Raw genomic sequence first — 12,352 nt, forward strand, 5'->3', positions numbered from 1 at the left:
TTCCCACAAAGTAATGGTAACTGAAAGGGCCTATATTATTATTGTCCGTCTGGCCTCAGCTATAAAGCGGTTGCGGCAATTATAATGTAGCAGTGGGTCATCATGAAATATGCCTTGTTGGAAGTTGTGAACAGGTTCATCTCCAGAGCCAAACAGCGGAATTCAGCAGGTTTTCCTCCCTTATACTTGCAATAGTCTACCTACTGGTATGTCATTATGTCTTCTTTTTTTTTTTATTAAGTAAGGAGTTTCAGGTCATGTTCACTTTGTTACATCATTTTTTTTTTTTTTAGCGCGTGACACTATCTTGCAAAGTTGTATGCTTGATGTGATTAGACAAGTAGGTTGGTGAAATGTCAACTCTGGACTTGCATGTTATCACTGAAATTGATCATAAGGTTGTAGTATTTTTAAAACTTCATCATAGAGGGTTTTTAATGCAACTTCGACTGACTCTGCTGCCTTTGCCTCTGCTGGATCACCGGAGAAGTCGTCTGCTTCTCCTTGTCTGTGGCACTGCATGCAGAGGCTTCAGTGTTGATTGGCTGTCACTGACTCACTTGTGCCATGTAGCCAATCAGTGAGGGCTGTAGGTGGGACATTGTTACATAGCCCAGAGTGGTGACTTCAGGCGGAGAGACGGCTGCATCAGAGTCAAAGGAGCGCTTTTTAAAATACCTTAATTCATTTTATTGGTGATCGGTGGAAAAACGGCTGATGCCGATTATAGAAAAAATGCCGAATATCGGCCGATAATTGGTCGATCCCTAGAAAAAAGGCTGAAAAAGTCTTTTCAACAGAGGAGTTTCTCTGTATGCTTGGACAAGATAACGGTACTCTGCCCAGATGCGCCCAAATGAGTGCCTGGACATACCTGTGTTAAATCATCTGTAAAACAGGTTCATTTTTTTAGCATGTACTTTTGCACAGTCACCTTTTTCTTGAGTAAAAATTCAATCAGATACATTGAAGAGTGGACTTCATTTTGTTATGATGACACTACAATTATGTTAGGCCCCTATAGACCTATATGCAGCATTTTTTTTTTAATGACGTAATGAAACTGATACTGTTGCTATTTTTTGAAAACGCGGAATACCTTATTGCTGGATTACCGCCCAACCCTAGTAATATGTTTCCATGTAATTTCTTTGATAGATGAGGGAAAATGTATTGAAACTGAACTTTATTATTACAGGAAACATATCAGAAACATCACTCACCAATGGCCCCAGCTCCAAAGGTGTCATCATTGAACTGATCGATTTCATCTTCCTCTTCTATTAGTCCTTCGTCTTCCTCCTCCAACGTACAGTCTTCATCCAGGGACTGCAAAGTCAGCAGGGAAGACAGATGACAGGATAAGGAACAGAGTGAGAGGAAGGGAAAGAGGTCAATGCACATCTTTACTGCATGGGTGCTGAAAACTTTTTCTGACTGAGCTCTTTTCACTGGTGTCTCGGTGCCAAACGCAAAGAGTCACCTGGGGACGTCCTTCCTGGAAAATTATTTAAAATGGTGTATTTTGGGGCACACTAGTCTTAATGACACTCAGTTAGGTTCTATTGCTTTACTAAATAATTTCTTTTTAAAAATATAATATTTGAAAAAAGAATAAATTCAGAACAAGATTAGGATTGAAACGAAAAAAATAGAAACTAAATGTTTCTAGAGTAGGAACAGTAATTGTTTACAACAGCAAATCGCTATGGAAATTCAACAACAGCTCACTGGCAGCAAATCTAAAAGGTCAACATGACAAAAAATATTCCAGACAAAAATACTGAGTGAAGTTAAAAAAGAAAGAAGCATATCAGTCAGAATAAGTCATCCTGTCCTGTCCTCCTGCCTCTGCTGATGTGAAAAATTCTTAACATGAGCTGGAGACACATTTGAGCTGGTACTGGGGTGGGACAGATGACGGAGTTAACTATACTGAATAAGGCATTGGGAATATGAGAGTTGGTGGAAATTGGGTTAAAAAAAAAAGGATTTAGCACTCACAGCCTTAACTGCTTCACGATATGCGTAAGGATTAGGGGGAAGTTCTCACAGTTCCTATTCTAGTCTATTAAGGCAGGATGTCTACCAGTTACCATCAATTAAAAACCCAGCTCGCCAATTTTCCTATCAATTTCCAAGACGTTTGGTTTTGTTACAAATGACATACAGGATACTTGGTTAATTAAAAATGTGGGTTTTCATACCAAAAAACTTTATCTTAGGTAGAAAGTAATAGTAATATATCTATTAGGGATGTAACAATATATCAAATTTTGCAATGATACGATAAAAATATGGCTCGGTCTCGGTGTTCCCTTGCTCTTTTCGAAAACTGTATTGTTTTTGTTTTAGAGTGGAGGGCACTATCATAGTAGTCAAGAAGACAGACTCCCGACATCCTTTGGATGCAAGCTAGGGCTGCCACAAACGATTATTTTGATAGTCGACAAGTCACCGATTATTTTTGCGATTAGTCGACTAGTCGGATCATACGTAAATTGCAGCTTATCGCACCAGCATGCAGCTGCTCTTATATAACCATCATTGGCTTCCAGCTTGAAGTGATTAAGGTATGTGCTAACTAAAGATGAAGACAATTAAGATGATAGTTCATTTAACTTTTAATGCAACTTGTAACAATTCTTTAAATGTAGCATAAAGTGCAGCTGAGTAAAATAAAGACATGATACTGGCCTAAAGAACACAAAAGTAAATACTTCATTTGTCTCTGGCATGAAACATAGCTACATTTTCAAGTATTGAATAGTACAAAATCAAATGAGGTAGGCACCTGAAACTAAGACATTATCCACAAAAATTAAGTTTTGGTCTCACTCAAATATAACAAAAGTGCATTTTGTGCTAAGTGCTCACCACTGTATTTTTTATTTTTATGTGTGGTAAGATTAATGACATCATTGTCATTAATGTTAACATTTATAGCTATCAATATAAGTAAGTAGTTCAATGTTTTCATTAATGTTAGCGGCTAACTAGCCAATTAGCTTAGTGAGACAACTGTCCCTCTTTGTCGTCAGAAGTTGAACCAGCCACAACGACGTGCTTCTTTTTCAGACGCTTGTTCATTGCCGTCGTACTGCCATGGAAGGCAAGTTCTGCCTTGCAGATTTTGCATTGCACATGCTTGTCTTTTGTTTTGTGAAAATGCTCCCAAATTTTAGAGCTCTGTTGCCTGGTAGCCATGATACTGGTCAGGCAGTCCGGTCACATCACGGCTGACGCCGATTACCACTACTGCGCATGTGTGTCAAGGACAGAAAGGCAGACAAGGCAGCAGAAGGTACAGCAGCAGTTTTGAGAGAAAAACAAAGCTTAAAAAAAAATAAACAATACGGCGACTACTAAATTAGTCGTCGACGATTTTGATAGTCAACGTAGTTGTGACTAGTCGACTAATTGTGGCAGCCCTAATGGAAGCCAAAATAAACTCAACAAGAAAATGACAAATGAACTTGCTGTTAATGAAAGAGATTGAGGTTGTTCTACCAACTTTTAGAGCTGATGTGTGGCAGCATTTCAGTTGTCCTGTTTCGAGAAATGACAATAGCGAAAAAGAAACTGACAAACGCAAAACAATTTCCAAATACTGCCGACTGATGGTCAACTACACTACAGACAACACATCAAATATGAGAAGCAATTTGGCACATTGCCACCCAGAAAAGCTCAAATCACAACAACATACTGTGTTTCAGCCAGGCCAAATGAGCCTGAAAGCAGCAGTGGGAACCCTGTCTCCGTACAGCAGTGCCAGAACTAAAGACATAACATGACGCATTAGTGAATATATATCTAAAGACTTATGGCCATTTTCTGTGGTTGACAACAATGGTTTTCTGAGGTTGGTGAACACGCTGAAGCCAAAGTAAACAATTCCATCATGGCCACACTTTAGTCCCGCAGTGATACCAACTCTGTACCAAGAGACAAATGCTGAAGTGACACACAGCCTCTAAGAAGCAGAGTGCATCTCAATAACCACAGATGGGTGGACTTCACAAGCCACTGCGAGCTAGATCACAGTAACAGCTCATGTTATGGCCAGCAAATGGCAAATGAAAGTTTTGTCCTACAGATGCAGCCTCTTTTCCAATCACACACTGGACTCAACATAGCTGAGGCTTTGAAATCTGCTGTTTTGGAGTGGGAGCTCAACATGAAGAATAACAACAATCATCACGGTACTGCTGTCGTCACAGACAATGCATGAAATATGGATGTAGCAGTGAGAGAGGCTGTACTGTCCCCACGTATATATTGTTTTACACACACGCTTTAAAACTTCCTTCACAAGCGGGTTTGAACATAGGCCATAACAGCCATTCGCTTGGTAGAGTGAGGTGTGTAGCAGCACCACAGTTCAACGGCTACAGCTGAGCTGACCACAGCTCAGAGACTGTTAAACCTGCCACTACATAAACTGATCATGGATGTGGTCGCCCAGTGGAACAGCTTGGCATGCTTGAGCGCTACCTGGAGCAACAACATGCAGCTACTCCAGAGCAGAGTGATGATGTCAGGTGCAACACACATGAAGGAAGTAGAAACTCCGGAACCACACAACTTCACAGATGCCGAGGACATAGTAAGGGTTCTCACACCGTGGATAAAAGCAACCACTGTGCTGTGCGACAAGTCTCAACCTACAATTTCTCTCAACGTGCCCTTTAAGCACATGACAGGACAGAGAACAACACAGTCAATGAGGACACCACCACCATTGTCCAAATGGAAACAATCATACTGAAGGACTTGACAGACCAATACCAAGGGGAGCAAAACAAGTTTCTGCTAGAAAGCACAGGGTTGGACACCTGGTTCCAGACCTTGCACCAGCTATATGACAGACAAAGGGAGGAAGTTTTGAACAGGTTGAAGTTGACAGCAACACAGATGCAGAACCAGGTAATAACGTAAGTGATCTTGTGTGCGTGTGTCTCTCTGCATGTGTGTGTATGTATACGTGTTTGTAATTTGCTCAGGGAATTTGGAAGTTGTGTGTGAGAAAGAGAGGGTGTTATTGTGTGCAGGGCTGCCTCTGCTGCTTTTGTGAAAAGAAACTTGATGAGATGTTTAGGAAGTTTTTTGTACCTCACCATGGTTCTACAGACCCCTAGTGAAACAGAAGGGGAAGGAGCAGTGCTGGACAGCCCCATTCATGCAGCAGGGCAGCCTGCACCTGCGCATGGCCTGCTCCACACACCACATGGAACAGAGGAGGAACAATCTCCTCCTTCAAAAAGACAGCACTGGAAGATTTCCTTGGGCATTCCTTCACTGCGCGAGTGGACAGCACACGGTCCAACAGTGGAATCAAGGCTAAAACAGAGTTGTACCGCAAGGACATCAAATTACTCTGACTGTCCACTCAAATAGTGGAGAGATAAAGCACAGCTTTACCCACTGCTGCTGATTATTTCATTTCCTTTGTTAATTGATGTGTAAGAATATGCCAATTTCTGTGCAGTAAGAAAGGTTTAAAAAAAAAACCCTGGATGTTCCGGTGTCAGTCTGTGACTGACTGTCTGATTTGACCTTATGTTTTTGGTACTTTAAAATAAAGGCCAAGTTAGGACCTACCATGCCGCATAGGGGCTACTGTAATACTGGATGATATTTCACTGTGAGGGACTTATTTGTTCTGTTTACAGTATTTCATTTATCTATATTTTATTTTATAAAAGGACTGATCTCTCTGAAGCATGTTACTGATTTCTTATTACCTAATTTTTTTATAATCTGACACAAGTTATCAGTATCAGGACAGGCACTTTACATCGTTTAGCTTAAAATAAGGAAAACTTAGGTGATATACCAAATTCAAAACATCAGTAACAGTAAATTTTCTAAAATATCTTTGCACCTGTCAACTGTTATTCCCTGTTACTTGATGTTTACATTTCTTTCATAGACAAAAGTCTAGTATTTTCTACAATTTGAACAGGTAACAACTTGCAGCAATATGGTGGCAGAAACAATATAATCATCTACTGCATATATGATGTCGCTAAAGATCTAAAGATTTAAGGAGACGACCCTTATATAATGAGTCTTTTTATTAGTGTTGTCTCCCCAGACCCTAGTCGTGACCAATGACTTGAATCAGTGGCAAAAAATATTATACCACTTCCCATGTGTGTTTTTGTAAATCATTAGTAAGAGAACAAAAACACTTCACAGATTTAGACTGTGTTACACTAATGATCTAGATGAATTTAATATAACTGGTAATGTATGTATGATGATATAAATCTAGTGAGATTTGTACTGTTTATCTGAAGCATAATTTTTGGATGTTTTGAATAGCATGAGCCATTATGTCCCTACAACATACCATTATGGGTAAATAAAGAAAAAGCTACTCTGAAAATATTTCTTGTTAAGGTTTGGATTTTGTGTGACCTGGATGCAACAGTCACAAATTTAAGTGCACTACTCGTTGTTTTTCAACATTTTTTTTTTTTTTTTTTTTTTACGCTGGGCCATTTGAGCTGGCCCACGAGGATAGGTTGTTTGCACATGGCATCACATCACTCTTTTGTTGTGGCGCAAACTGCAGATGGAGGGCCAGAAGTGATTTTCTGCATTGGAAGCATAACACACACTAAGAATAACTATGTTTGGTGTTGTTTTTGGTTGTTCAGATCAATCAAACCAAGAAACCACAAGAAGGTTTTATTGAGTACCAAAAGTTGTTCACAACAGTGAAAAATGCAAGAAATTGATTGAAAAACACCAGAAAAAATGGTTTGTTAACTGTCTGCGGTCGGGATGAGCTGTGCCCGATAATGGTGGAAATGGTGTAAAATTAGCTTTTGTTTCAAATCTATAATGATGGATTTAAAGTAATAGCTTCAAGCAACACGACTAACAGGTGAATGTAAATAACATACCCAGTCTTGTTTTGTGATGATTCACGTCTTTAGTGGCATTTCACTGGACCTTTACAAGTGGTTAACCTAGCAAACAACTGTAATGTAAATGTCAACATTTACCACCACGGTGCTAAAATAAGGTACGCACCCTTGAACAAACAAAACCACAGTCATCCAGGAGCACCCTGGTACTTAAGTCGTGGACCCAACCAGCTAACAAGAAAGTTTTTTTTTGTTTTATTTTTTTCTGTTCAGTTGAAAAAAAAATCATTGCATTCACCCATTCCCACAATGGTGGCTAAGCCACCTTCTCGTTACAAGCATTAACACACACACACACACACACACACACACACACACACACACACACACACACACACACACACACATTGTTTTTGTTTTAACAGCAGAGGGCACAATCATATGCAAGTACATTCAGAGTTTCATGCTTTCCAAGAGAAATGGAGAAACAACTTTTTTTTTTCTTCCAGTAACAGACAAGCCAGTGTGTTTAAGTTAGTTTGTGGTGATGTGCTCACAGTCATGAAAAAGGCCATGTTCAAGAGCCATTACAGCTTCAAACATGCTAAACTGCATAAGTTGCAAGGACAAATGTAGCTTACGCTCTTTGGCGGAGTTTAGATGTCCAACAAGCAGCTGACCACAGAACCACGTTCTGACAGAGACAGTGTTGTGCAGGCAAGTTCTGTAGTGAGTGAGCTAAGCTGAAACCTCATTGACAAAGATAATTTGTGAAGCAGTGCCTTGCTATTGTGGAGCTGTTAGCACTGGATAAAGTAAATTGTTCCAAAGTGTCAGTTTGTCTGGAATAATTGGAGCTGAACCTCAAGAATCTTTACAAGAACAAAGCCTGCCATGACATCGTAATATGCTGGGGAGTGTGAAAACTCCTTCAGGCATTTGGTGAGGAGTTTCAGGATACGAGAAGTAAACAAAACAAGCTCCCTCTTGCATCTTTGATTGGGACAAACTATGACTGTCAGCAGTTCTTCTCAAAGCTGACTCTTGCTCAAGACTGACTGACCCAAACCGGGGAAACCAGCTGTGAGTAGAATCATCATTGTCACTACCACCTGATATCAGATGCCTCGCCAAAGAGAAGCAGTTCTCCCAGTGGGGTGTATGTGTTCAATGCTTTAGTACAGCTGGGGGCACCAAGGCCACCCTGATACAACTACTGAATATAATAATTAGCTCAGTCCCCAGTTTTCCAGGTGATGCTGTTGTTGTGGGGACATTTCCACCAAGTTAATCACTTTCTCGGATGGTGGGAGTAGAGGAAGACTCTCATGCCAAATCGTTTTGAACACTTAGTAAGCGAGCAAACTAATGCCTGAAAAAAGCTGATGTTAATCACCAAACACCAACTAAAAAGGCATGTCAACTAGGACAAAGAATTATGATTAGGTGATAACTGTACAACCTTCGACTACAGCTGGGGCAAAATAACAGACATTGAGGGATGACTCCATCAACTACAACATACAGTAATAAAATAGTACCCTATTATTAAACAAATGAAATTGTAATATACATTATAACAAACACACAACAATAACCGATAACTGTTATATATTATTGTCTAACTCCATGTATTTGCTTGCCAACACTACAACGTCCGCGTCTAATGTCAAATTTAATCAAGTTACCATCTTTACTGGCCTATATAAAAACTATGATGGTATGTTGACGTTAGTATCTGAGAACGCATTGAGAACGCGTTGCCGCTACAGCACAGCCAGGATAATTCACTCCTTATCCGTCAAGTTATCCACCTTCAAAACGGTGCTCTATGCCAACCGCTATTTTACGGAGGACTTCACACATACTAAGGGCTAGGTTTAAAATCTAAGTTATAACTTATGTCTATGCCAGAACTATTTCAACTACTGTAACTCTTAGTTAGTTGCAAGTAAACGCTGTCCTAAATTAGAAATTATGTTCAAACTAGGCAAGGTTTGTACTTACGCATAGCTGGTGCAACCCACGGCAGGAACCTCTGGCACCCCGTCGCTAGCAATAGCAACGGTTAGCCACAATGCTAATGCTGACGTTCCATAACGGAGGACCCATATCGAAGGACAACTGCTGCCTAAAAGCTTTCCCATATGACACTGTCTGGGCACAGTTTAGAACTATCGCACACTGGCCTTTCACAACTGAGATTAAGTAATGAAACAATAAGCTCACCCTTGTCACCATCGGACGGGAGCGCCCACCTTCTCTCAGGCTCATGTCGCCAGGCAAGCGGGCTGCTTCACAGGCCGCCAACCACATTGAATTTGGCACTCGCATAAACAATGGACGATATTCACCATATAAATCACAGGCAGTCTGGAATTATTACAGTCTATCTCTCTCTCTCAGAAATATCTGGAATTATCTCCAGGAGAGGGTTCACAGGTTTGGGGGTTCAATACTCACCTGAAATCGAAACATCTATCTTTAGTCTTTCGGGAGAAGAGGTGCATCAGGAGCAAAGCGGCACGCAAATGACGCAAGCACGTAACCGGAACGTCAACTTGAAAGTGCTCTAGGAATATTGACAAACGTGAACGAGCACGTACATGGGCAGCGTCATAGCGTTATTTTTTAAGGCAGTTTCGCTTTGTCCCGCCCTACTATGCTGTGATTGGTTAGTACTGGTATGGCCAGTATTGGCTCGATTGGGTGGTAGATGTCATTTCGTTGCACCTTTCTGATTGGATGCTAGCGGTAACGCAAGTCTCGCCCGACTGTGCTGTGAGCCCGAGTAGTCTCACTTATGTGCGATAGAACGGGTCTTCAGTGGTGCAAGGGACGACGTAAGTGCGACTTACATTTGCCACAGAGTGACTGCCAGGTGAACGTGCGCAGAAATTTGGACTACTCCACAATTGGTGCATCGACTGTGCGGACTATGCCATGGCTTTCGGGGAGCTGTTTTTTTTTTTTGTTTTTTTTTTTCGGGCGGAGTTGGGGGATGTTGCGCGTGCCTCAAGGAGGGAACTTATGATTCTGCGTCTGATATATAATAATCAGTTAATAACTACATCAGACCTCCACAATATGAAAACCAAACATCACAGGTTATTACAATACGGCCAACTAAAGAAGGGCACAGTACTTAATATTCTAGTTAATCGGCACCAATAAGACACGAATAGGTCAAACACCAAAACAGCCTATAAACACACAACTGTGTGAGCATCAAAGGCAGACAACACCAGGCTGCCTACAAGGCATCAAATCCTTATCAACGGTTAAAGTTACCACAGATAAGCACAATCATTTCTTCTTAGCATGCACGCCGGAATCTTTCTTAGAGTGAATCAACCTCATACATGAATCATACATCAATAACAGCCCATTAAACGCATGATCAATGACGATGACGATACAGAAAGATAGAAATGCATGGCAAAAATAGCATATAGTCACCTTATTAAAATAATCGCCTAAGTCTTTTTTTCAAGTTTTTCAGAAAAGTTTACCAGAGGTGGGCAGCATCATAAGGAGTTGATTAAGGCAAAAAGAAGAAAAAAAAAGTCAATAAATGACTTAGGCAATTATTTTAATAAGGTATATTATATATTATATTGCCAGTATCTAGAGACCCCCAAAATTTTGCAAGTCATTTTTCAAGGGAGCTCATCTACAGATTCTGAGGCTAGGGAGAAGGAACTTGATCATTCTAAAGTCCTCCTCTCAGTGTTATACATTATGCAGCTCTTCCACTGAATTCTGAAGTCAGTCCTCACTTACACACATTCCTGATCACTTTTCACTGTGAAACCATCTGAACACAGCAGGCTGAAACCTTCGAACGACCTTGAGCTTTTCAATAAACACCTGGGTTTTGTGTACGAGTGGGCATTCATCAATACACACACAAAACACAAGAAGATATGTCGACAATCAAGGAAAACAGGACAGACAAAATAAGTGATGTGAAAGGTGTCAAGGTGGCCATTATGTCAAAGTGGAGTGGCCCTCACTAAACAGAGGAGTCTGAGACACCACCTGCTCCCAGCTGTTCCCAAGTCTCTGAAATGCATCCATGTGTCTCATGCGTTTCTTTGCATCATGCCCCTTTTCTCAATTCTCAGTTTACATCCTTGATTCCTTTTCTCATCTCCTTTTCTCACATCTTAGTCCTTCCCACATATGATGTGGGCAATATTCTTGTTTTGTAGGCTCTATAACATGACATAAAACAAATTCATTTTCTCAGGAAAGGGAGTGTGTCACCTGATTAATGTAAAATACCGCAGGAAGACTATCTTGTAACTGGTTGTGGTTGTACTTGAAGTGGCTCTGGACTCAAATATGATGTTTTTAAGGTAAAATTGTGAGACTTTTATTGTGAAATTTCTTAATATTTATATGATACATCTTTGTAGCTAGAGTTGTTCTGAATTCAAACCAATCAGTCAATGTCAGAAATTATGGAGCATTATGTTGTTACAGAACAGAATTTTCAGAAAATACAGCCATTTCAATGTACAAATATAGGGCTTTTACTTTGGAATTTGTCTAAAGAGATTTTTTAATTTACAAGTGACACAGGTAATGTATAGCCAGTTGGTCCTATTTCCATTAATGCATTTCTTACATACTTTGTGTTGAGACCTGTCTCTGAAAAACAGACACGGTCATATGTGTATCTTTGTGTTAACTTCATCAAGTCTGACACAATTTGATAAACTGTCATGTATGTGGTGTCCTCAGGTACAATTAAGATGTAGTAGCCTCTCTTCAGAACAGACTCTCATGATGTAACACTCCTGCCTTTGGAAAGTGATAAATCTGACAGAATAAAGTTGCGAACTCTGCATGTCAGCTCACTCTGGGCCATTTAAATGCATTTGCTGTAAATGTAAGAACATGTGCGTACTCCAAATTTATGGCCAATTGCGGTCAGGTGAGCCATCATTTGCAAAAAAAACAATCAATCCAGCCGCTACTTGGATTTATGTGCGCATCTGTTTTCCCTGGTATGGTACCAGTGCTTGGAGTGGCCAAGAATAATCAAAGACTCATGGTGATTTCAATGGAGCACTGCATATTTTTTGTTTTGTTTTTTAGACACAACCTGAAGCAATGGCTGTGAGATAGAGTAACCAGATTATCTACAATGAAGTAGGAGGCAGACTCAGAAGGCTCAGCTGAAGGTCCCCATGGCTGGACATTTTATTTACAGGTGCTTCCAGGAAAGTGCAAAAACAAAAACAACACTAAACAAAAAAACTATAAACATAAGGAACTGAGAAGAAATTAACTCATTACACTTCAACTCACAAAATAACAGCACCAGCCCTGGTAGCTGCTGTGCATAACCTTCTCTCTCTGGCCTCTACAGGTAACTCCTTTTATCCTTCCTTCTCCCTCCATTAGAGGTAACAGGCCCCTACCATCGTCTCTTCAGGGTGGGCAAACAAACTATCCAAGAC

The 12,352-nt window shown here is 40.4% G+C and overlaps 1 protein-coding gene across 4 annotated transcripts in view; it reads right to left on the reverse strand.

Annotated features, from left to right (window-relative positions):
- Window positions 1-9,425, reverse strand: part of patl1 (PAT1 homolog 1, processing body mRNA decay factor) — a 40,588-nt gene extending 31,163 nt beyond the window's left edge. For all 4 annotated transcript variants that reach the window (XM_076728101.1, XM_076728099.1, XM_076728102.1 and 1 more), the window contains exons 1-2: window positions 9,345-9,425; window positions 1,224-1,329 (exon numbers count right to left, since the gene is read on the reverse strand). In XM_076728101.1, the coding sequence (XP_076584216.1) occupies window positions 1,224-1,329; window positions 9,345-9,359 (121 nt within the window). In that variant the 5' untranslated portion in view covers window positions 9,360-9,425. The remainder of the gene's footprint in view (window positions 1-1,223; window positions 1,330-9,344) is intronic.
- Between the last annotated feature and the right edge of the window lie 2,927 nt (window positions 9,426-12,352).

This window comes from Chaetodon auriga, chromosome 4, assembly GCF_051107435.1.
Source record: "Chaetodon auriga isolate fChaAug3 chromosome 4, fChaAug3.hap1, whole genome shotgun sequence".
Taxonomy (NCBI): domain Eukaryota; kingdom Metazoa; phylum Chordata; class Actinopteri; order Chaetodontiformes; family Chaetodontidae; genus Chaetodon; species Chaetodon auriga.